The sequence below is a fragment of the Neodiprion lecontei genome, chromosome 2, assembly GCF_021901455.1.
Source record: "Neodiprion lecontei isolate iyNeoLeco1 chromosome 2, iyNeoLeco1.1, whole genome shotgun sequence".
Classification (NCBI taxonomy): domain Eukaryota; kingdom Metazoa; phylum Arthropoda; class Insecta; order Hymenoptera; family Diprionidae; genus Neodiprion; species Neodiprion lecontei.
The window spans coordinates 1,422,546-1,446,151 of record NC_060261.1 but is presented as its reverse complement, the minus strand read 5'-3'; the positions used below and the strand labels follow the sequence as shown (position 1 = coordinate 1,446,151).

Here is a 23,606-nt window from a genome sequence, read left to right as displayed (position 1 = left end):
ACTTTTTATCCTTTTACCTCGACAGTCCTCAGAGAACACGAGGGACCGATCCCTGGGGGCGGAAGCGTTCCGGTCGTGGTTGTCGATGCCGGAGGAAAAAGTGCCCTACATATTGCAGCGCCGGGTTCGAGAGAAGGTCCTGCATGGAAGCACGCCCTCTACCAAGCGGCGACAAGCTGCGGTCCTGACATTGAGCAGCAGCAGCTGACGCAGGACAACGTGCCGGTCATCCTGGAGAAGTGTATAAATTTCATTTACACCCACGGTGAGCAGTTGGCATCGATAAATTATCTGGAAGTGAAATCAGACCGACACCGCGCGGTGTTTAACCGACACATGACAATCCTCAATTTGGCCTGTATAACCTGTACAGGTAGATGAATGTAGGTAACTTCCCGTGCACTGTCGTGACGTAATTCGTCATTGGTTTCCCGGAAGCATCCGACCACTCTCTGACTCAGTGCATGGAACACAACTAGACTAACAAAGGTTGCCCCACTCGCCTCTTTCACGCCTCGCTCTTTCCAGCTGCAGGACCGATGAAGGTTTAATGCAAACGTTGATTGGAGTCTATGTGGGGCGACCAAAACCCGCTCGTTCTACGCTTAGATTAACGGGCCTCGAGCTTGCTACTGGAATAAGATTTTTCCTACTCCAAGAGTGCAGCCATGCAGGTTGTGTCTGATCTCGATGTATTCCGATCCGCAGGTATCATGTCCGAGGGCATTTATCGGCGCAGTGGATCCAGTACCGCTGTGGCCCGCCTCTTGGAAGCATTCCGCAAAGATGCGTGGGTGACGCAAATCACGAAGGTTGACTACTCGGAGCACGACGTTGCGACGGTGCTCAGACGATTCCTGAGGGATCTACCTGAGCCCCTTTTGCCCGCCGCCAGTCACGATTCTCTTTGCCGAATCGTGGGTGAGTACAGAATCGACATTGTTGTTACAATGAGGTAGAGTTTCTAGACCCCTGATTGTGAGACTGCGTTCGACACAAGTAGCGGAAAATTTTACCCTCGTCAGTCTCATCGTAAGAGAATTCTCACCGCAGTAGACGATACGACTCTGACGTGTATAACACAATGTTCACCTAGCGTACCGCGAAAACCAGGCGTGGAAATGGTGTCAATTATTTATTCTTACACCCAGGCCTAGCTAACTTTCTCGCATCATTGCTAGTGAAATATTATATTTTTGTTGCTATATCTTTGCGATGCCAGCTTTTAGCGACGTGCAATACAGAATCTCTCAACTATGTGAAATTGCACCAAGCACCGTAAAAGAATATTGCAAAGGAAGAAAAAAATTACCTAAAGATTGCTAATGCCCCGGTGAAAATATAGTTCCGACTTCCGGTACATTAATACGATGAGTCCTCGCGGCAACAGTAGGTTGAATGTCGTTAAATTATAATCAACTAAGTACGCTGAGCCTGTTCGTGTAGGTATTCCATTATTCGTAAAACACGACAATGAGCATTCTGTCCCAATTGGCCTCCGACCGTTGGGAGAAAGAGCGTTCCGTTTCCCATAGTCAGTTTTAAATTTCTCATATAGACGTATACCAAGGGGCGACATTCTCAATGTTTGGTGAATCATCCAGAGGCTAAAAGAAAAAGTAAAAGGTCAATGCAAGTAAAAATGATCGGTTAACGAACTGTCCGTCTGAAACAACGAGAGGGACGCCCACGGCAGTGACCTGGGCCCGTTCGTTCAGTCCTACGCAGCGGCATGGCGTCCATAACAGCTGAGTTGAACGTTCCTTTGACGTGTAATAACTGCGCAGCGAATTAAAACCGGCGGCATTAGCATGCATTAGGAAAGCGCAGCGCAGTAGACCAGCGCGGCGAGGGGAACCCGATAACAATTCAATAAACGCTTCCTGCAATTACCACCAATTGCTTTTTATTTTATTATACGCATATATACTTGGACCGATTACTACGCTCCGGGTCAAATTAGTATGCATTGTGGATTTCATCGTCTTCGAACGCCATATTGACATTACTCGACACACTCAAGGTACGGAACTGATCGTTATTCTTTCCAACCACTGCCATGCAGACATGAAAAACACGGATGAGCGGGTGGCGAACTACAGAAGCAAGCTCGAGAGGTTGAGCACCGTGGCGGGGGCGACGCTCCGCAGGATACTGGCCCATCTTCACTGCCTGAGCCAGCAGAGCGCGAGGAACCGAATGACCGTTACGAACCTGTCAGCAGTGTGGGGCCCCACGTTGATGCACGCCGGAGAGACTAAGAGCGACGATTGGAACCGGTCCGAGACGAGAGTGGTCGGGGACCTGATCGAGCTCTACCCGAAGCTCTATCAACTCTCCGCGGCGGACTTGGCCAGGGAGGCGAAGATCCTGGAGGTTCTGGAGCGGCACCACGTGTCCAACAATCGTCCAAGGGCGGCGCCCTCGGGGGACCTCAAGATCTGGATCTACGTGATCGCGAGGGACGGGGAATGCGTCAACGTCACGGTACGTCCAGAGTTCAACGGTCACGTTTCACCCTAATCATGCTCCGACCGTTGCAGCTTGGCCCCCACAAAACCGCGTTCGACGTGTGCAGAGAACTGGCGGACAAGACGGGCCATCAACCCCACGAGTTGTGCCTCGAGGAGTCGGCCCTTGGTGGTGACCTCGAACGTCCCCTGCATCACAACGAGAGCGTGTTGGAGACCGTCGCAAGGTGGGGGTACTGGGACGTCGAGGACAGAAAGGACAACGTCCTGGTACTCAAGAGAGACAGAGTCTACAAAGACATTGTTCCCTTGGTTGGTATATCGTCCGCTTCGATACGAAGCACAGTCATTCCATTTCATTCCATTTCATTCGTTACTCTCGGTGCCTTAAGAACAAGGAAAATCTCTGCGCGTCGGTTCATCTTTCATTGGGGTCAATTTAGCTGATCGCCGCATACAACGGCTCCAGTTTGAGCCGGTGCGCTAGAATACCTCCGGGGCAGAAGACTTTCTATTGTAAGGGATCGAAAGTGGGCGAAATTCAAGTTGCACCGGTGATTCTGCTCGCATGTTGCCGGATGTCTTTCTATCAAATTACTAGCGGGGTCAGCTAGTAACAACTGCATCGCAGCAGCAACAAAACCCGAGACACGCGGGCACCGTGAGTCATAATTCATGTATAATACATATCGGAATCGGGCGACCAAAACAGGATGTCGACCAATTAGGTTCCGTTGGTCGCAAGACTGTGTACGCTTAGCTGTTTACACCGTGACACCGCACACACTCGCACATACGCGAGTGTTACATCAGTCATCGGGCCGTGTGCGCGTTGCGGACTGCCAGATAGCCGGACTGGAAGCTGATTGCGTTTTTTCCTCATATCGATTGTTTGTGGCGTTGCAGGTGAACCCACCAATGACGATATCCGGAGAGCTCAAGTTTGCTGATAACAAGACTAAGAATTTCAAGAACTACTTGTTCGAGTTCAGCCAAGCCAAGCTCTGCTGCTACAAGGACAAAATGTGCGCGACGAAACTCCACGAGTGGAGAATCGAGGACATCGTTTGGTACCTGGGTCACGAATCGAAGCGCAATCCGCAGATGGGGTAAGCGGAATAACATGTCAGATTAAGGATGTATTGGCTATACATTCTCAACCAAAAGTGAGTCTCGTCGACAATGTTGAATACTTTGTGACAAGATAAAAATCGGAAAAAATTCGACCGCAGTAAAGATGATACGAACATTAAATTTGAATAATAACAATGCCCAGAAGTTAGCAATAAATTGCTTAACAACTTTTCACGGAATGTGTTTTTTCGTTATGTGAAATGAATTCGTTGGTTTTTCTGAATACATACGAATTTTTTTAAAATCTCATTATTTTCAAAATTTCCGTTCTCTTCAATATTATCGATGAGACTCAATTTTGGTTGAGAATGTATAGCCAGTAGATTCTTGAGTTCTGATGCGACCCGGACAAGTTACATACTTGAATATCGTTTACTGTCGAGAACAGGTCACAGAACTGGAGAGCAATTTTTATAGAATAACTTAAAATTTTTCTTCATTTCTCTCTTTACCCAGGTGGTCCATCACGTTTATCATGAAGAACGGAAAGCCCAACAGGTAAGACATCATTTGACACTCAACATATTTCAAGTACCTAATTATTGTAATAGTACCGAAATGATTTGTAGAATAAAGCACGCTCAAAAAAAAAACCTGAAATCCTGTATTATTTTCAGGTGCAAGGAGACTCCCTTCTTCGGTTACACCCTTGCTGGAGCGTTGAAGGGCGAAGAGTACCGTTGGTTAGCAGCAATGTTGTTCGGGGAGTACCAGCTGAACCTTCGCCCATCCGCGGTTAACCTGATGGACCCTTGAATTAGTTCCTTCAAGATATTCCTCGTCGTAGGTATATAATCAAGGTTCGCTTGCTGCCTTAACTTCAATCCAAGAGCTTCCTCAGTGCCTTACAAATCTTGCCCTTGCAGCGATTATAATGGAACCAATTAAAATTACAGTTAACCTTCAATTATTATCATTACGATCGTGAAATTGACTGACATGTTATGAACGCGATTAGTTTCATAACGCCTTGTGGGAAACTTACATGTTCCGTATTCCTTTTATATTTAAATTTGTACATAGTCATTTTTATATACGTGATTTGCGAAGAAATCGTTCAATGTTTTGAACCTCCTCGTATATGTAGCTTGACGAATGATTTTGTTACCCGCAGGCTACAATATTTTTAATGTATTTTTAATTACGTTCACATGTTTTTAAATTTAGATGTATATTTGACATATTTAATGGTAAGGAAAATCCATTGCATTTAAAAATTGTTGAAATTTTATATCGGTTAGTTTTGTTTTCTCTTTTCTTTTTATCGCTAGTAGATCGGTGCTATACGTATAACGGTACAATAGTCCTTCTTTACATACCTATAGTACACTGTAATGGTAATGAATAAATCTGATGGAAAGTGTTAATTGTTCGATTTAACACCAAAGAAAAACGTTACATCGTTGCGGAGTGGCCCGCAGAGCGGCCAGCATTTTAAAAGAGATATTTGAATTACTGATGAGTGAGTAAGAAAAAAAAAAGATTTCAAATAACGTATAAATAAGTAATCATATAAATAAAGATAAGGAAACGACTGAGGAAAAGAAAATGTTGACTTTCTGTTCTTCCCAGTGTGTTTTCTTGTTTTAATGTATACGAAGAAAAAAAGAAGATAAATAAACTATTGTTGTCAATTCTGTTTGATTAATTTCTATAAATATGAAGAATAAAATATTGCTCTATATTGTACTATATGTATAAAATATGTAATTATGAGTCTAACGTAGTTATGAAAAAAAAAACATTACTAGTATACGAATACTTATATCGCCGAGTATCGACATTTTTTTTTTGTCTCATTAAATAATAAAGTATTTTCTAAATATAATTACGTTAAACATATTATTGAGCTGCCATTTAATCTTACGCATTCAAGGAAGCGTTACAATAACTACCCTTTTACATACACACACCGAAAATATAAACGTGTACGAATTATTTATATAGATATACCGGGCACGTAACTAACTGCAGAGATTCGAAGTGATAAACAGAATTCAAAAATAAGAATTTAGAATAACGACCAAAACAACAAAATTTCCTTAGCTTTGTTCAAGAGATATTGCTTGTGGAAACCAGTCTAATACCTATAATGAGCATTTATGAAAACACCTCAATCTAGTTAAAACTTCAAAACTATACCTAACAGTTACACATGTAATTAGGTACACACTACCACGGGATAAAAATAGAATATAATTACCACATAATACCATTAACTTTGAAGATAATTCATAACAGTATTTGGTCCATCAGTATAAGGTATAATACGTGGAGTAGTTTAGCCCCTCCCCCCCTTCAAGAAAGATAGAATAACTCTGGCTTTAACGGCAGAATCAATTTAAATCATTTAAAAATCGATTCGCAACGAGCGTATTGTTTTAAAACTGGTTAAATAATCTTAAGATATGAGGTATGACGTTCGTTTTACAAAATCATGTTACATCAAGTTAATTTTATCCCACCCCGTATAGAAAAAAAATAACTTATAAATACATGACCGTATATCCTGGAAAATGCAACTACGGTATAAGCATAGAGTCAATGTGCGAGCCATAACGACCAAAGTCCGTCTTCTCTTTTTCACATCTTTCTCTTTCATACGTCGCGAAGAGTAAAATTGCGTCAGAGACATGAAAAATAGTCGATGAATCAAATAAAATTCACGCACTGGTTTCTCTCAGTCATCGTCCGTTCAAATTCGGATTGTAAATGGGCCTGTTAAGGATGCGGCCTGGCGCAGGGCCGGTTCTGACCTGGGTGTACTTGTTCCTGTTGTCCCTAGAATCCGTCGTGCTCCAATGAAGGTAGCAGTACCACCCAGCGATAATGGCGCCGAGGCCGTTGCAAGTCGCCGAGAATATCAAAAGTATCGCCAGGATGCTCTCGACCTCTGGACAGCTGAGGTCGACGTACCGAAGAATCGGTTCAGGAACGACGGTGAAATCGCCTCGGGGACGACACGAGCAAGTTTCATTCAGGTCGCGAGGGGTGCAATCGGTACGGGCCAAACGGGCGAGATGCATGGAGGAAGACACGCAGGCGACGATACCCGCCAGAGTTGCGAGTCCCGACAAGAAGACGCTGAGGACCTGAAATCGGTGAGAAGAGGATGAATTTCCTCCGGACGAGAAGTATACTCATTACTCAGGTATGGAACAATCTGTGCGCCACTCAATAAGGGGTTATACCTAGTCAGGATTTTTGAAGACTCGGTTTTCGTTTTTAAAATTCATTTTCGTAATGTACATACATTCAAGTACATGCACAGAAAATTTCATGTCACTCCGACAAGTATTCTCGAAGTTACGCGCACATTTGCAAAGACGCCCCGGAGTGTTTGAAAGTGCTTGTGAAAGTTTGAACACATTTTTCTCAAAAAAAAAAAAATCATTATTCTTACAAATAAAAAGCATCAGAATCAAGTTCAATGCCACCCCAATATGGATATAAATTTTTATATTAACAAATTGAAATGTCTCTTCTTGAAAAATCCTTGAAAAACCGCTTTTGTCGGCCTTCTGACTAGGTATAACCCCTTAACACGGAGCGTCAATTTCATTTCACCTTCGCCGAAGATATGCAAAATCCGTGACTCGAGCCGGTATACTCGTTTCTGAAGCAGCACAGCAGAAGAGATCCGAAGCATCCGGAGAGCAGGAGCTGTGGTTGACACATAGACGGATATTTATTACTCGCTCGGTTCACTGGATGCAGCAGACATTCATACTCACGGGGATTCCACTCCAGTAGGGGATATCGGTTATCGGCAGGTTTGGCGCCCACACCAGAAACCAAAGCGCCAACGACGTGACTGCCATACCAAGGATCAATTGAACTGCGGCCAGACACCTGGCGAGCACCCGGTGCACCAGCAGCGTTGGCTGGGAGGATTTCCGTGGAGCTGTTAATGAGGAGGCTCTGGTTAATGGAATTCACGACTTCGTCGTTTTTCGAAGAGCGGTAAAACCGCGCAGATCAAGATGGAGGTGCAGTCATCAAGTTTCCAAAACATACTCCAACCGTATATTTCACCACACGATGTGTACGTGACCTTTCGCATCTTACGATTAGCCAGCGATATCACTTCATATTATTTACGCATTACTTCTGAAACGCGAATTGAGAATCACGTCTCCGGGTCAAGGATGCCAGATTATGAAGTATTTAACAAACACGTGATATACCCCGCTTTTATATCAGTCCCTTTCTCGGGAGTTTCTAATTTAATTCAACACTGTGAAATCATGAAATGCCTCGCGATCAGGCCTCGCGGTCTTTGAAAAGGCAGCGACAGCCAGAGAATCTGGTCGATCCGTCCTTGCCTTGTACGGATAGTAGGACCCAGTTTCTCGCTGCAACTCCTCGGCAGTCCAGCGACTTACTCGGTTTACAAATACGGGTACGACGTAACGTGCATTAGCCGTCAGGTTAATTGTACACACCGCGCTGCTGTCCACCTGCAGGCTGTGTTAACCACACGGCGGCGACGATGTAAAATTTACGCTTCGGTTGTGGATATAATACCTGCGGGAAGTTTTGTAGGTAGGTAAGTTACAGAGTATACCTGCACACTCTATCAAGAGGGGTGAAAATTTGAAGGAGTTCCATTGTCCTCAAACAATGGAAATTTCCGCCCAAGGAGGAGAGCAAACGATACGACTACGCACGAGCAAAGCTCGCACGAAAACAGTTTCTTCAAATAATACCTTCCATGACGCGGTACACCCGCTGATCAGGTCAGGTGCCGTTTCCTATGATGGGGTCTCAACGCTACGAGTGATGAAAACGAGGTCTAATCATCGCCGCAGGATTCCACTACCACCTTATTGTTCCTTTTGCGTGCCTAGTGTCGATTAATATCGGATACAACAATACAATGCGGATCAGGAAAATTCAGGAGGACAATCTCCATTGTGTCTAATCGTGAAGAGACTGATCTATGGTCTACAGGTTAAACAATCGTGGTCGCTTTCGATGATCAATACTTAAGATCCACTATTGCCAAAGCGCTGTAGACTCTAATCTTCCGTGACTGATCGCCAAAGAGTATCTGTAGCACAAGTCCAGAAACGAAGGAACCTTTTCACTCGGACAATACACAGGAAAAAATTGTTAAAAATACGTTTGAAAAAACGGAAGCCTGATTCGTTCCCTTAGCTCTTTGGGAGGTGCTGGAGAGACTGATGACACGGAAATTGAAATGGAAAGCAAGTGTGCTACGGTGCCAGTTAAGGCGGTGCTTAAAATATATACCTAACATGCATTCAGAAGCAGCAACTACAAACACATGCAAGCAGAAGCACGTGTTCTGTGCCAGTCCATTTTTCTCGACGTTTCTAGATCCGTACTCACGATTTTTTAAAGAGTTTAGAACGGATACCAAGATGTATAATTATCTCCATCAGTCCTTCTGAATTATCGTCCCGCATGTCTGACACCGCGGACTAATAAATCCTCCTCGTGTGTTTTTCCATACATATCGTGCGTATATTAAAATTGATTCAAGGTACATTATCGGTTTCATTATCATCAAGAAACTCGTTGGCTAACAATTTCTTGAAAGTATAATGTGCTAGGTGCATGGAACGTCGGTTTTAGTTGGAGAAAGTTGTCGCTTTTGATCAGCTAGTCAACACGCAATGGCTAATTATACCGACGTAAACATTCGACGACGACCTAATTAGTGCGCAAGGCTTTGTCAACACCGTTTGCGCACGCGCCAAGCGAGTAACGAATAGTTAATAAACGATTACACCCGTACCCTTCGAGGCTAATGACGCCTTGGCGAGGAGTTGAAGTGACGAATAAAGTTCATTTCGGTATTAACAACCACGTGTCGTAGGATACTCGTAAAAGTAAAATATAAGGGCATTAGCTCTGACTTCGTATCTATCAGATTTTTCAAGTAATTTCATCAAAGGGACAACAGATGTGGCGAAGCATCGAGCTGACAAAGAATACAGACGTAGAAGAAAAGTGCTCAGTCACACCTGGCTGGGTTACACGATCAGTCTTTGAAAATTGGAGCAAGCTGTGCGAACCGAACTGGGGAGTACAACGATTTGTCGTCTCGTTTCGTTTCACATCGATTCCCTAATTGCTCGACTGGCTTCGGTTCCCGAACGTAATTAGTCGCTCGGTTAGTGCCTATGCTGCATTCTATTGGTCATTCACCGTAAACTAATTGCAGTACGCAAACAGCAATGTCGAGGATGAACAATTTACACGGTTTGCTGTACACAAAATATTACATTTTTTGTCACCAAAGCGAGATGAATAACAAAGAATCGACATGGAAATTCTCCGTTTCTCCGCTTTTCTCTACTATAATAGAAAGTCAAACCCAGATAGCACACTGTTGGCTGTTAGTTGACTTAATACCGACAGAAATTCTCAGTCAATCATTTCAAGTCAACTGGGAATAGGCATATTATGAGCCTATCGTTGAGTGTACACCGAGTAAGAGTGCGCGAGTGTCTTTTGAAATGTCATGGTAAAAGCAACATCCGCCGTCAACTATTATTAGGTTTTCCGTCGGCTGTGAGCACTCAAGACAAAAAGGCAATAATTTGCAAGTTGGCTAATTACGTGGACTAATAGTCAACTTTCGACAAGTATGAGATAGCGATCAGTCAGTCTAACTGCCATCAAACGTTGACGTTCATTCGGCACATGACTGCGCTCGCATAAACAATCATTTGTCCGAGAAACATCAAAAACTTTTCACTTGACTTTTCAGTGGTAACTGGAATAAAGTGACACCGGGTTGTCCGGTCGAATCGCCTTACACTTGGTATTTCAGAAGACATTCGTGAACACGAAGTATACCACATGCCAACTTTAAGTCGTTTTTCGACGATTTATAGCCACTAAAAAATAGTCTATCTTTTGCCAACAATAGATTGGCCAGAACGTCGTCCTTTTTTAGTCGAATAATGGTCAGCCTCTGGGTAAGTCTGCTACCTGGGAAAGCAATACGATTCGAGTCGTCGGTTTCTTCTACCTGATTCAGGTTAGTCTGGCCCACGACACACGCAGAGGCATGTAACTGGCACTTTTCCTTCGATCCGAGGAATGCGCGGTATACGTCGCTTATTGTTTTCGACGAGTGTTATTGCATTCTCTGGGTTGTTGTTTCCAGCTAATCGTACGCGTGTGCCCCAACTCATCATCGTGCATATATTCCAAGTGTTTGTCTTCCTCCGTTCGTTGTACAAAATCACTTGCATGGATCGCCTGGGGTTTGACTCTAATTAATGCCTGATGGTAAAACAACGTGATGCATCCGCAATCGGGCGCACACGATGACTAATTACTCGTAGCTGAGAGAATACGGATCGCGATACCACAAAAGTCCCGATATCCTGTTATCCTTCCCAGAAGGACGCTACGTCATAAGCAAATATCCGCTGCAAACAATAATCGCTTGACTCATTGTGCAGACCTAAGTCCGAGAACTGCTTTGTCGCACGTCACGACCGTCGGACCTAATTCGTTCCCTTCAAGTGAAAACCCTATCCGACCTTCGAGATTTTCCGATTATTTCGAAAAGCGAAAACTGCACACTCCGGCGATCCCGACCCTGGTGAAAATTTCTACTATTACGAATTTTTAAAGAAATTTTAACATTCCGTATTATTTCTTTCAAAATTGTAAATATGCATAGTTTTTCGTAAAGAATTATGAATTTTCGTGAAAGATTTTAGTACCTTGTAGATTTTTTACTGTAAATCTACAAGTTTTTATGAGAAACTATGGAGATAATTTACAATTTTGTAGAAAAAATTGTTTCCGTACGAAATGTCTCAAATTTCCTAAAAATTCGTAATAGAAAATCGTAGAATTCACTTTCACCATGGGAAGGTCGGTGCACTCACCGTTTCCGGTCCTGTTCATCACGATCATCCGGCTGTGCCTGAGGGAGTTCCGGGTGGGTGTGTGTCGGCCAGCGATCTGCGAGGTGGTCAGGTTTACCGGAACTGTCGTCGACAGGCAGGTCGCCATAGAAGGCGCACGCCCGAGCTGAGGGTCCCCCTTTTCCTTTTCGAGGCGGAAGATCTTCCCGATATGCCCGGTCGACACGGCACCTGCGTAGTGATCGAGATTTGCGATTCATGTGTATTTAGCTGTACCTACAGTTACGAGGACCCTGACGATGAGTCCCGGACGGGGCTTTACTACGTTAACGTAACGAAATATTGAAACTAAAATCATTGCTCTGAAAATTTAGAACGACTTTAAAGGAGTTTAATTTACAAAATCTGAACGCACTCTGCTTTTTAAACAATCGATTAGCCGATTTGAGACGATTCTGCTGTTGCGAAATAATGATTTTTCCTAATAATCAATCGTTACGTCAACGCTATGAAATTCACTCTCATTTTATATTACCGATCACTTTTGGGCTCTGGATCCTTGTCACATTTCCGGCACTGACCGCGCTGCTCACTCGACTGTTCCGCGACATCGGCAATAACGACCCGTCGTCTCGTACAACCTGATTCAAATTCCCCGCGCTGACGGCCGACGAAACGCACGGTGGCATCACAGGTACGCCCTGTAAATCGAGAAACGATTTTCATTTCAAGGAGGTGTTTGGGTATTCATAAGCGTGTATCGTTTTAGCCTGTGACGTGTTTTATTTTTGATGTTGTGTACACGAATTGCTCGATATAGAAAGTCGAAAACAACGCTCGGCTAGTCTCTAAATTCGTTGTTATTGTTTTCGGCGCGAAACTCGACCGACACTCTCGACGTCTTTAATGAAATTAATAATTCTCAAAGCACAATTTCTGTTTTTAAAATATTTTCTCCAAACATGAAACACGTTCCGAAGTTTCAGGCTCGAACAAACATGCTTCGTCTTGCTTTCGTTCTCCCTGTTTCTCGATAACTTCAACTCTGGAAACCAGGATGACAGTCACAGTTTCAACAGGTTTTTTCAAACCCAAAAGAAAATAAGAAATAAAAATAACCAGCGAATCTGCGTATCAAAAACACTTTCAAAAACACGTTGTGAACTTTTGTTTCAATTGCGAATAAAAAGTGATATTTTTTTTACAAGCTTACATCGTATCTTCCCGTTTCGACCGCCCTCCTTTGCTTTTAAATCGTTACATCGGAAGTGGCTCGAATTTCAAAATTTACGAGTCAACTCGACACAACCGAGCGCAATTGCGAAGTATTCAATCCTCACCTTGAAATTGTCGTAGAAACTGACTGGTCGACTGCGCGGGACAAACTGACCCCCGTCTCCGTTAACGGAGTCGAGGACATCCCCCGTCGGCAGCGAAGCACCCCGAAGGGGCTGCTGCGCACGCATATCCGATGTCATTCCGTGCTGCAGCCGGCGTCGAGCGCTTCAAGCTTCCTGCTTCCAGTGCAGTTCAGGGGCTATTTTTATTTTCGGAAGGCGTCGCGTCGAGGAGTTGGCCGATGATGCCTCGCGGTTAACAAGTAACCAGCCCCGTTACTTATTCCGAAAAGCTGATAGAACCCGGCTAAAGACCATTGAAATTTCCGGTACTACCCGGTTTGTACCGGTGCGGAATCTTCGCCTGTAGCTGCATCTTCGTCCTCTTCGTCATCTTTCTTTCCTGCCCCTGATCCCCATTATCTGCCCCCACCCCTTCTCCACTCGTTATCTTCGACTTGAGATTGCTGCGAAGTTGCACTGTTGGAAATAATCGGTGTTAAGGTGTAGCACCGTTGTAAAACATTAAAAAATGCACAATTGTTTTTTGGGGGGGGGGGGGGGGGGGGTGGAAGAAACGATAATGAGATAAGAATGTTTCAGGAAGTTGTTGGGCATGTATTCAAGTATAATACAACAAATTATTGTCGACAAATTTAAAAAAATTGACCACACTGAAGCCATTCTCGCGAGACATGCGGCATGCAGTGTAACTGATGCAAATTCAAATTTGGAAAAAAAATCACTCGATCGATATATTAATAGCTATAGAAACGCGTATGGAATTTTCGATAAGTTAATTTGAACATTATTTATCAACAAATAAGTGACCTTCTGTGGTCTCAAATTGAACATTTTCATTCAAATATTCACCAATTACCTAAAAATAAATATTTTAAAAATCCCCCACGCATTTATCTAGCTATAGTCGTGTAGATTGAGCAGTTCTTTTTCTAGATTCAAATTTGCACCAGTTACAGAGTAGCCATTTTTAAACGTTTGTTGATAGTAATTTTTTGTACTATACTCAAATATATGCCTAACAACTCCCTTAAATATTATTATAAGACTACCTTTTCTTCCAGCAAAAAAAAAAAGTGATCAAGGAAGCGCTTTTCTTTTGTTTTTACACTGGCGTTGCCCCTTAATGGTCGATTTTTGATTCTAAATGATTTTTCCATCTCTCAAGATAACTCGCAGGGACATTTTCATTGATATAATATAAATTTGTGGCGCGCGTTGCATCCGCTGTGCTTCCGAGAGATGGATTGGATCGGAATGACGAACGGCACCGGGACGAGTGATGGATGCTGGCAATTATAAACGGAAGCTTTCTCGTATATTGCTGCTTTCCTACCAAACAAAGCGAACCAGCCGACAGTCAGGTTGATCCATGTTCGTAGGTGCGACACACGCCTCGAATAGTCGCAGCTAGCATCGACGGTGACGTATCTAAAAGCCACGTGCCCGGGCCACGTGCGCGAACAATCCGTCACCCGGAATCCCAGAAATACTTTACAGGGAGTGAAGCGCGAGCTGAATATCGCTCTCCCTCAGCTGCTGTCTGCTTCCATTTTCGAGGAAGAGACGGAGACCGATAATCTCGACGGTTTTTCACCGCGATTATCGCCGTATATACTGTATCCGCGTTTTCTCATCGTGTGGGACGAGGAGGACCACGCGTTGCGCACTTAGCCGCTGTTGGATTCTCCGACCTTAATTGGGAAACGAGCTATATCCAGCGCCAACGCGAAACGCTTCCGGACACTTAGCGCTTCACGGAGAGGTCAAAAATCTGCGCATTCAAACATTGCTGTGTGGAGCCTGAGGAGAACAGCGATTGCACAAACTTACAGATCTGTACGTATATTTTGCATTTATTGGTCTTAACGTGACACTTTTCAAACTTCACTCTCAATTTAACGTGGCTCGGTGTTGCCTAAAGATGAATGTAAAACTGTTGCAATTAACTCTATCAAGAAAATTCCGAACAATGCCAAATTCGAGTACGTATATTCGCAGTGTTTATATGTATAACAGGTCAGGATGTATAGTTATACATATAGTCCGTAAAGTGTACACGTAAAAGTAAATAAAAAATATCACAATAATTGGTAGCTACGTCTAAATATTTTCTTACCCCTTCCCGGTTTTACAACAATTGTTTTTTCAACATTTGTCACAAATTTTTTGAATAAAACCTTTGAAACAAAAGATAAAAAACGAGGGACCCTAATATATACGTGATATACGTATACGTATGTACGTCTACTTCGGTAGGTATAATGGGAATTGGCAGATTGTCAACGAAACGGTCTTTTCGAATAAATTCGGAAAATCGCACATGACGCTGTACAAGTCGCATGCTATCCCTGATTCCTAAACGTCATTTTCTGCGAGTCCGGTTTTTTCTTTTAAATTGCCTCCAATTATAACATAGACGTAAGGTTATGAAAGAAGTGATAAATATAAACCCGTTCCGCGTGACAGACGCATCTACTGTAACCAAACACCGTTTGTTCAAAGAGTTATTTTCTCTTTCCGTTTTTCACCTTCTTTTATTCATTTATTTCGAACCAAGAGGCGTTTATCCTTTATTCATTCTGTTTCTAAAAGTAAATAGTACGTATTGTCTACACTTACATCATACGTTGTATACACACACACTACACGGTGCAAAATACTTGTCTGGTATAATAGCTAGTACGGTTCAGAATATTGTCACTTACACATCTATATGTCTAGGTCCGTATGTATATGCATATATTTATTTCCGTACACTCGCTTAAACTTGGGTATGCTATACCCACGTTCATTACGTCGCCGGCTGCATTCCGATTCAACGCAGCACGCGCTCCGAAACGCGCCTCGCTTTTTCATCCGTACACATTGGCTTCTATATATACTTACATAGGTATATCCGTGCACCTATATAGGTACGTACGTATAAATGCACACGTCACAAAAGTCTGACGAATCGCATGCGGTAACGCGGTATGTAATAAAAACCTAGATTTCCATTCATATGAGTGAAAACAAAAACCTGTGACAATAATCCCATACCGTGTATATAATCTCACAATGCGTGTACAATAATTTATACCTATAATTTTTTCTCCACGGAATCAATGATCGAAAACCCGTCAAGCAACGCACTGTGCATCAAGTGCAGTATCAAACGTTGTTTGTACACTTGGTCGAAATTATTTTTGGTGTATAACTAGCTGTGAACACTCTGACCGTGCGTGATACCGCAGTTTTAATTAAAATTCACGATAGAAAATTTGGAGAAAGAGCTCTGTGACACTTTGAAATGAAAAGTTGAAACTGAAAGTTGATTGCTCGACGGGACGCGAGCCGTTAAAATTCGTCGCGGCTTCGAAGGCGCTCCGACGACTGAACGTTCCGCGGTTGCCGGTAACTACGGAGGACTGAGGACCGAGGAAAGAGTAGAGAGGAAAGAGGACGGAGGGCCGAGGAAAGAGGAGCGAGCTAACGGGCCCCTCCAAACGCCTTCCAACTACCACAATGTCGTGTCCCGTACACCCACACGAGTTACACAAACATGCCCCGCATCGCTGATGAAGGAAATTGTGAAGAATCGCGTCGACCGAAGAAATACTTCAACGGTATTTTGATTACTCGAATTTTTCCGCCGATTGGTAAGAACTGGCGCCTGGGTGAATATATTAGTCATTGAAACCTCGCTGCCGGGTTCATTAGGTACAACAGCGCCATCTGGGTCTCACCTCGCGTTTTTCGATCCAATTTTCGGACCTTTCCCGACTGGATACTTCAATTTTCATGGGTAAACCACGCTCTCGGCGACTGATAGAGAAAATTTACTCATTCAGTTTTATCGAAAAATGGAATTACTCGATTTTTGAACTGGTATTCCAGGTCCCGCGAGCCAAGTTTTGGAATTACACTTAAAGATAATTTGCTCCAATTGCAAAGGATCGTTGAAATTCCGTGGCTTTCGAGAATGTATGTGAATTTTTTATCGCTCAACATTTCGGACTATAAACGGGTGTTTCAGGGTATTCTCGAAATGTCATTTGAATACAACCGTTAAGACGAAACTATCACCTGAACAATGTTCTTACGCAAGCATACGAGGCGTATAAATTATCTCGAACATCACCTGTCTGGCTATATGCTCAACTCGGCACACACTCTGCGCACGCCTACACCTACGCAGGTACACAAACGTCGGGAATACAGCACTCGGCGAGCGCCATTCACGTACAGTCGGTGCCCAACGCACAGCGCCCACCGGAGGCTACTGGACAGTTCTCAGCCGACTGGTCCACCTTGAGCAGCCTCACCTTCCATTCTTCAATATCTTATTTGTGTCTCAATCTAGGCGAGAATCAAGTGGCTCTGAATCGTCACGGAAGAGCAATCGCTGCCACACTAGGCGTTCATTCATCGAACAGCCGCTCCGTGTGGCCCATTACGATTCGCTTCGGACAATTTTTTTTCTCTCTCCTTCTTTTTTCTTCTCGAACAGCCGACTTGAGTCACCCTGAGCAGCTAGGATAACTTTTCTCCGCACCGTGAATCGCGTAGGTTTCTCAACACATCGATTTACAGAAATCATGTTCAGGTTTTCGCTCCGTCATTTATGCTCACAGCTTCGCGCCCATCTCGCAAGGAAGATGTGGATTTGCAATGCGTCAGACCTCGTGAAAGCGTGAATACAAGTGCACCTATCTCTTGGTCTCTGCACCGCGCGCGTGTCCCTGCATTTTAATCGAACTCATTTAAAAGTCGATCCCCCTCCCCGCCTATGTCCACGGGGCAATAAACGCTTAGCGCTGCGCTTGTGAATAAAGCTGAGAACCGGGAACCCACGCTTTTCGATCCTTGTCAGCGCCGCATACGCGGCATGCCTACACGCTGAGAACTCCTACGGGAGGCCCTCCAAAACGAAGAGATAATGACGAGATGCAGAAACTATGCGTCCTCTATCCCTCCCTCCGCGTGTCGGTATTCAAAATCGCCCTAGTTTGACTCAACCCTCTGATCCTGCCTGTCGTTTTCTGGTGGCGAACAGATCGTTCTGCGTCAGGTCCCATCGAAATATCTCATTTTTCGGATTTTCGATGGGGTTCGACTAGTCTTGAAAAAAATCTCACAATTACCCCTCAGACGGTAAGGAATTCCTCAAGATGGGCCCGCTTCTCTACCGCTTCTGACTGCAGCCTCTCTGCGGTTGAAAAGTCGCAGTCTGGCGCCGAGTTTCAAACGCGCGATTACGGCTGAGTAGCTCTCAAAGCTTCCCGGAGTTATGGAGGGCTTGAAAAGCTGCTTGGGAAGGGGATTCCTCGAGGCGTGATAGCTAGGGGATAACGCGTCCATTTTTTCATCATCTCTTTCCTTCTATTTTCGAGCGCAAATCATAAACTGCACGCATATGCAGCTTGCCAGCACTTTGGCATATCGGGGAAAAAAACCCACTGCAACTGTGCCATAAATATTTGGTAACGCAACGCGTACATAACTCATGATCAATGCACACCTTTTTATGGCCGCTAAAACAATCACACTCGGAAATTGTGTAATATATCTGGACGAATATAATTAGTGATGAAGAAATGAGAATTGCAATTTATGCAAATGTAAACTCGTTAAGAAATTTGAATACCTCGATCATTACCTGCATCATGGCGAGCTGATTTATGACACACTCCTATATATTATGCTATGCACAAATGTGTTTGAACTTGTGCGTAACTTCGTCATTTCATGGTCGAACGAATTATCTCTGCTTGCGATAGAGAGCCCTTGGCACGGCCCTGTAATCTAGCATGCCGCACTCGGAACGGACTGCATGTTTATATTCCCATCACGACAACACGAGCACTTGAGATATCAAGCTGCAGGGATCTTTTGTTAGGTACATAGTGAGAAGAATTGGGGGAGAAGAATAACGAAAGAACGGAAGAAAGAAATAGTGAAACAAAAGAATGCACGCCAAGTCGCACGCGTAACAAACTAACAACGAAATTCTATACACACATATAAGCTCTGCGTTACGTAACCTGAGAGAAAAAACGTATCTTTGACTTACACAAAGCGAAATCCGAGCGCTGCAGTAACTGGTATGTTTATGAAAACGTGTGCAGCATGGTAGGTACTGCGCAGTGCATGCGCGGTCACCTTTCAATATGCTGTATTACTGTCATTATCATTTATTGTTGTATGCATAATACACGAATGTACGGATACGTTACAACAACCTTATACCGTATAGTTGGTTCTCCTGTATTCTTGAGAAAGAGCATGCCTAGAAAACACTGTCATTATCATACGTACGACACGTAATCGCGTCACCGTAATTATCCGAAGATTTCCACATTCGGGGAACATGAAATTAATTTATGCCACGAAAAACCCAAATTTCATGGTGCATTGGAGTGTTGTAACGGTCTTAAGCTCCGAAGATACAGTAAATAGTTGAAATTCTTCCACGGTGAACATATTTCTTCTAATGAAGACTAGGCCGATAATCTAACGGCAATCACATACATACTTGCGAGTTTCTGGCGAGCCGTGCAATAAATCGTAAATGCAAACGAACATTCGTGAAAAGGATATAATGCATTCTTACAAGGCAAGAACATGGGACAATGAGATAGGTGAAAGGAAAAGAACCGGCAAAGCGTTAGGATTGGTAGCGTGGCGGTTGACGATCCTTTTCGACGTGAGCTCACTGAATGTTGTAACTCGATTTTGAATGAATCTATCTCATTTGATATTACTTTCGCTAATTTTAAACAGCAGCATGATAAAACAATTCGCACAGACTTGAGGAAAAGACACGCATTACAACATACAAATTTATCCAGTTATGAGACGGTGGATTTTACCGCCATGCTATGCATTAAATAAAAAAAGATAAACAGGAATTTCGAAAACATGCGACTCACTCATGCCGCATCATGATCTCATCGCGTAGGGCGTCTTACCGCAATTACATTGTCCTTGGCTCAGCTTTTGCTACAGTGTAATCAGCTCGACGGTAACATTTTTTACAGAAGATCACTAGATCAGGTGTACTTCAATGTAATGAAAAACGAAGGTTTCATTTTTTTGACAATTTTTACAATTTCAGTTCGTATTCTGAATCCGCCTGTATCCCTGCAACTGAAATTACACTGAAGTACGACCCGGTTGCCTAGACTCAGACACTTATTTTCACATGAATACGCCAGCGTGCAGGCATTTAGATTTACGCAAACGTAAAGCGCAGTTGCTCAAAATCACACGTCTTTAAATTTGTACAAAATTCTCTACTGCGTGCATAGACACAATATGACTCCCATCGATGGTTGCCGATCAAGATATCACGAAACTGATTAATAACGTGACAACATTGTTTTTAACTGGAGTTCTTTGTCGTATCTGTCGACATTTAATGAGATATAGCATAATAAACAAATAAAGAGGTGAGATTACCTGGAGTCATCCACGATTGGCGCTAAAAACGTCCTTCGAAATCCACCTGCATCGTATACTTGAATAAGACGATCGTGTCACACGCGCAGACTGATTACTGTTTCGAAAATCGAACAAAACTGTTTTAAATACCGCAAGCACTTGATTCGCAGCTTCTCATTTTTGTTGAAGGAGGCTGTTTCAGATGGCCAAACCGGTAGCCGAACGAATACGATGAATCGAACCGCCGAATTTTGTTCGCCCGATAACGACACTAGTACTCATTGCCAATACCGGAGTGTGCCACGTCACAAATGTACGCTTATTTTCCGTGCGTTCTGCGTGTTTTTTCAGCTGATAGAACAAACTAGCAACAATAATACACGATTGTTTACAGCGTCAGAAGATTCGGTCGTGAGCGATGACAAACAAGATGGCGGCTCGATCTACTGTCGATTGTTATTCTATGACGTCACGAAACCCATCAAAGTACAGTAAATCTATCGTAAACACATGCCGTGAATGCTGTCTAGATAAAGTTGACAGAATGAATAATAGATATATATTTCGACGGTTACAACCGATAATAATATTCCATTATTTATATACCTATGCCGAAATTCCTTCCCAGCCAAAACCAGACCAGTCGCATTGTTCGACTGCGACTTGGAATCGTCTAGAAACTCTGTACTTGCAACCATCTTGAACAACTTCAAGCCTAACGTCTTCCCAACGATGTTTATCCCCGGAGTGTCAAATGTCGTTGCACCGAACGATTTAGAAGTTTTTGAAAACGTTTTAAGGAGTGGTTGACGCCACATCTAATGTCCGTATTCAGCTATTAGAACGTGACCTGCCTTCTGTTGACTGATTTTTACACTTAACGAACGAGAGCTTATACTCAAAATTATCGATTCGTTAGAAACAGTGAATCATTGTACTCTTTATTCCACCGGATTTTATACAGCATATGTAACCAAGGCATATTGTTACATCAATTTAGCCGAGACAAAGTTACACAGTGTTCGAAGCAATTCGAAGGTGACTTAAATTTCGGGGCCTAATTGATAGTACAATATTGTGCCATTTGTAGCGTCCCGATCGATCCTAGACCATTAACTGATGATTATGAAAGATAGATATAGAGGAACGATTCAGCAAGCTTCGATACAAGAACTCCCTACAACTACCGGCTCTGTCACATTGTGATTGTAACCATAAGAGAATCTGTAGATAGAGAGAACTACCATTACCGCCAAAATAATATCCGTGGCCTGCTACCTTTACCAATATTTAATCAACGCTTAAACAATTATAGATTGGAAATAAACGTGGGAACGATTCGAACCATTCGAACGCAATTGGTGAAGTGCAAACAGTCGGCGGTTTGGCCGTCAAAGTTAAGCCGGTAAGTCAATTTTGAACTAGACAGTGGAATCGTGTTGCTTTAAACGGGTTCGAAGTTGAACAAAGTCGAACGGACGAGATGTGCGGGCGTACGGTATGGTAAGTTGTTAACAAGTTCTGGTACGCCAGCTCGGCTAATTGAAATAATTGGCATAATTGTAGCGCATGAGACGCTGTTCCGGAGTGCCTGGTATTCCAGAACTCAGACTTGTGGCAGGTGTATACGATGTCAACACTGCTTGACATGTTTCTCATTCTGTTTCAGCACCTTGGACGCCGTGGAGATGTGCCAAGCCTGCCAGCATAAAGGTTCGGCGGGAAAATACCGCTGGACTCGCTGGCAGGCGGGCGATGCCGGATCTGGAACTGGCTACTGGCCCTCGTATAATCTCGCCCCGAGGGACATACTTCCGTGCATCGTTGCCGGGCGATATTTCAATGTTGAGGAGGAACGAGTCCTACATCCTATGGTGTGGGGAATTATACCTCGATGGGTCAAGGTCAAATTTCCAAACACGCACGACCCTGACTGCCTGCTGGGAAGTGTCTGTATCTATATTCAAGATTTTTTTTTCCTTGTATTCACTTTGTTTAGCAGGGCGACTATAGGGAGTACAATATAGCACCCTACAACGCTCGCTACGAAGGCTTGTTTGAATCCAAGGTATATTCTCATCCTTTGTTACACGGTCAACGATGCGTGATAGTATGCGATGGTTATTACGAATGGAAAACAAGAAGGCAGACAATCAAAGGAGTCAAGCAACCTTATTTCATCTACGCTAAACAGGATGAAGGTGTCAAAATTGAAGATCGTCAAACTTGGAAAGCCGAATGGTCGGAAGATGACGGATGGAAAGGAATCAAGTTATTAAAAATCCCTGGGATATTCGATACATGGTTGTCGGGAGAGGTATTGAATCTTGTTACAAGTTTATACTAAGGTTTATATTAAGGCTACATACTCCACTAATGATCGTTGCCCAATTCTTTGATGACATCATTCTGGAACCTCTTCAACGATACCCAAGCGATTAGATTCAAACAGGTTCTTATTAATTAACGAAAACTTTTTATAGAAAAAAATAGTATACAGTTGTTCGATGATAACTACCAATACCGAGGAAATACCGTCATGGCTGCATCACCGGATTCCCATGGTGTTGGAGAGTGAAGAAGAAGTGGCAGTATGTTTTTCAAATCATAATGAGATAATGGACAAATAAAACGAATAGCTTGTTACACATTAATGTTAATTATTCGCATCCAGGATTGGCTGGACTACACAAATGTTTCAATGAACGATGCGTTGGAAAAGTTACACCATCCTCCAATAGATTCTCTTCAATGGCACCGAGTTGATCCAAGGGTGAATGACTCACGATTCAATAACATCTCTTGTTACAAGCCAATCGTCATTGGGTACGTAACAAATTTCAAGTAGTTTAGATCTATTTAGTAATTTACGAATTCATTTCCTGCTTTCTAATATTATTTATTAATTTTATTCTGTCCAGGGAGAAGAAAGACGAAGCTTCTTCATCCGGCATGGTGGCTTCTAGGCTACAAACTGGAAGTACGACAAGTGTGGAAAATAAATCCGAGATTGACGCCGGCGATGATGAATCACCTACCAAACGGTTAAAATCAGGCTAATTATTTTCAACCGAAAGTAAAAAAACATGTACCATAGCATAGTTTTTAAATCAGCATAGAGTAAATACGCTCCTATGTCGCAAAAAAAACTTTCTCAGGAAAAAAAAATTCGTTAACATTGTCATAGGTAGTAAGTAAGTGAAACAGTACAAACACCAGTTATTTCAGCTGTGTCCAATTAATTGATAATAGAAACGATGGATAGTGATAACCAAGCGACGTTGACAGAGAATCTTCCTGCTCTGTGTTGCGATGTACTTATTTTTCGTATTTTAATAAATTATAAGATTTACCGCAAA

General features: G+C 43.1%; 3 protein-coding genes across 7 annotated transcripts in view; 2 read left to right on the top strand and 1 right to left on the bottom strand.

The window, feature by feature from the left end:
* LOC107216961 overlaps positions 1-6,070 on the top strand; it is a 12,887-nt gene extending 6,817 nt beyond the window's left edge. Inside the window, exons 4-10 of the mRNA XM_015654299.2 lie at positions 26-265; positions 709-921; positions 2,066-2,487; positions 2,544-2,783; positions 3,378-3,580; positions 4,062-4,103; positions 4,223-6,070. Of these exons, the coding sequence (XP_015509785.2) occupies positions 26-265; positions 709-921; positions 2,066-2,487; positions 2,544-2,783; positions 3,378-3,580; positions 4,062-4,103; positions 4,223-4,361 (1,499 nt within the window). The 3' untranslated portion in view covers positions 4,362-6,070. The remainder of the gene's footprint in view (positions 1-25; positions 266-708; positions 922-2,065; positions 2,488-2,543; positions 2,784-3,377; positions 3,581-4,061; positions 4,104-4,222) is intronic.
* LOC107216966 lies at positions 4,815-17,096 on the bottom strand. Of its 4 annotated transcripts, none has more exons than XM_046730109.1 (7): positions 16,946-17,096; positions 12,805-13,281; positions 12,000-12,165; positions 11,486-11,695; positions 7,340-7,509; positions 7,173-7,268; positions 4,815-6,697 (listed from the first exon to the last, which is right to left on the bottom strand). In XM_046730109.1, exons 2-7 carry the CDS (start codon positions 12,940-12,942, stop codon positions 6,290-6,292), a joined length of 1,188 nt encoding a protein of 395 aa, XP_046586065.1. In that variant the 5' UTR covers positions 12,943-13,281; positions 16,946-17,096; the 3' UTR covers positions 4,815-6,289. The 4 variants fall into 4 exon arrangements, with proteins under 4 accessions (XP_046586065.1, XP_046586067.1, XP_015509792.2 ...); XM_046730111.1 differs by lacking the exon at positions 16,946-17,096 and adding an exon at positions 16,551-16,573; XM_015654306.2 differs by lacking the exon at positions 16,946-17,096 and adding an exon at positions 15,905-16,204.
* On the top strand, positions 16,311-23,606 carry LOC107216959 (abasic site processing protein HMCES). Of its 2 annotated transcripts, none has more exons than XM_015654296.2 (7): positions 16,311-16,430; positions 21,563-21,750; positions 21,917-22,151; positions 22,247-22,564; positions 22,731-22,838; positions 22,922-23,073; positions 23,169-23,606. In XM_015654296.2, exons 2-7 carry the CDS (start codon positions 21,731-21,733, stop codon positions 23,305-23,307), a joined length of 972 nt encoding a protein of 323 aa, XP_015509782.1. In that variant the 5' UTR covers positions 16,311-16,430; positions 21,563-21,730; the 3' UTR covers positions 23,308-23,606. The 2 variants fall into 2 exon arrangements, with proteins under 2 accessions (XP_015509782.1, XP_046586068.1); XM_046730112.1 differs by lacking the exon at positions 16,311-16,430 and adding an exon at positions 20,663-20,733 and having other exon boundaries at positions 21,563-21,652; positions 21,917-22,121.

What these genes read in the sequence shown, in the direction of transcription:
- LOC107216966 (XM_046730109.1), bottom strand. Translation starts at nt 12,942, where the DNA reads ATGACATCGGATATGCGTGCGCAGCAGCCCCTTCGGGGTGCTTCGCTG. An exon ending in GTTTCTACGACAATTTCAAG is followed by an intron (nt 12,166 to 12,804) that starts GTGAGGATTGAA and finishes CTCGATTTACAG; the next exon opens with GGCGTACCTGTGATGCCACC. An exon ending in TTTGCATATCTTCGGCGAAG is followed by an intron (nt 6,698 to 7,172) that starts GTGAAATGAAAT and finishes CACCGATTTCAG; the next exon opens with GTCCTCAGCGTCTTCTTGTC.
- LOC107216959 (XM_046730112.1), top strand. Translation starts at nt 20,666, where the DNA reads ATGACAAACAAGATGGCGGCTCGATCTACTGTCGATTGTTATTCTATG. An exon ending in ACGTCACGAAACCCATCAAA is followed by an intron (nt 20,734 to 21,562) that starts GTACAGTAAATC and finishes AAACAATTATAG; the next exon opens with ATTGGAAATAAACGTGGGAA. An exon ending in TACAAGCCAATCGTCATTGG is followed by an intron (nt 23,074 to 23,168) that starts GTACGTAACAAA and finishes TATTCTGTCCAG; the next exon opens with GGAGAAGAAAGACGAAGCTT.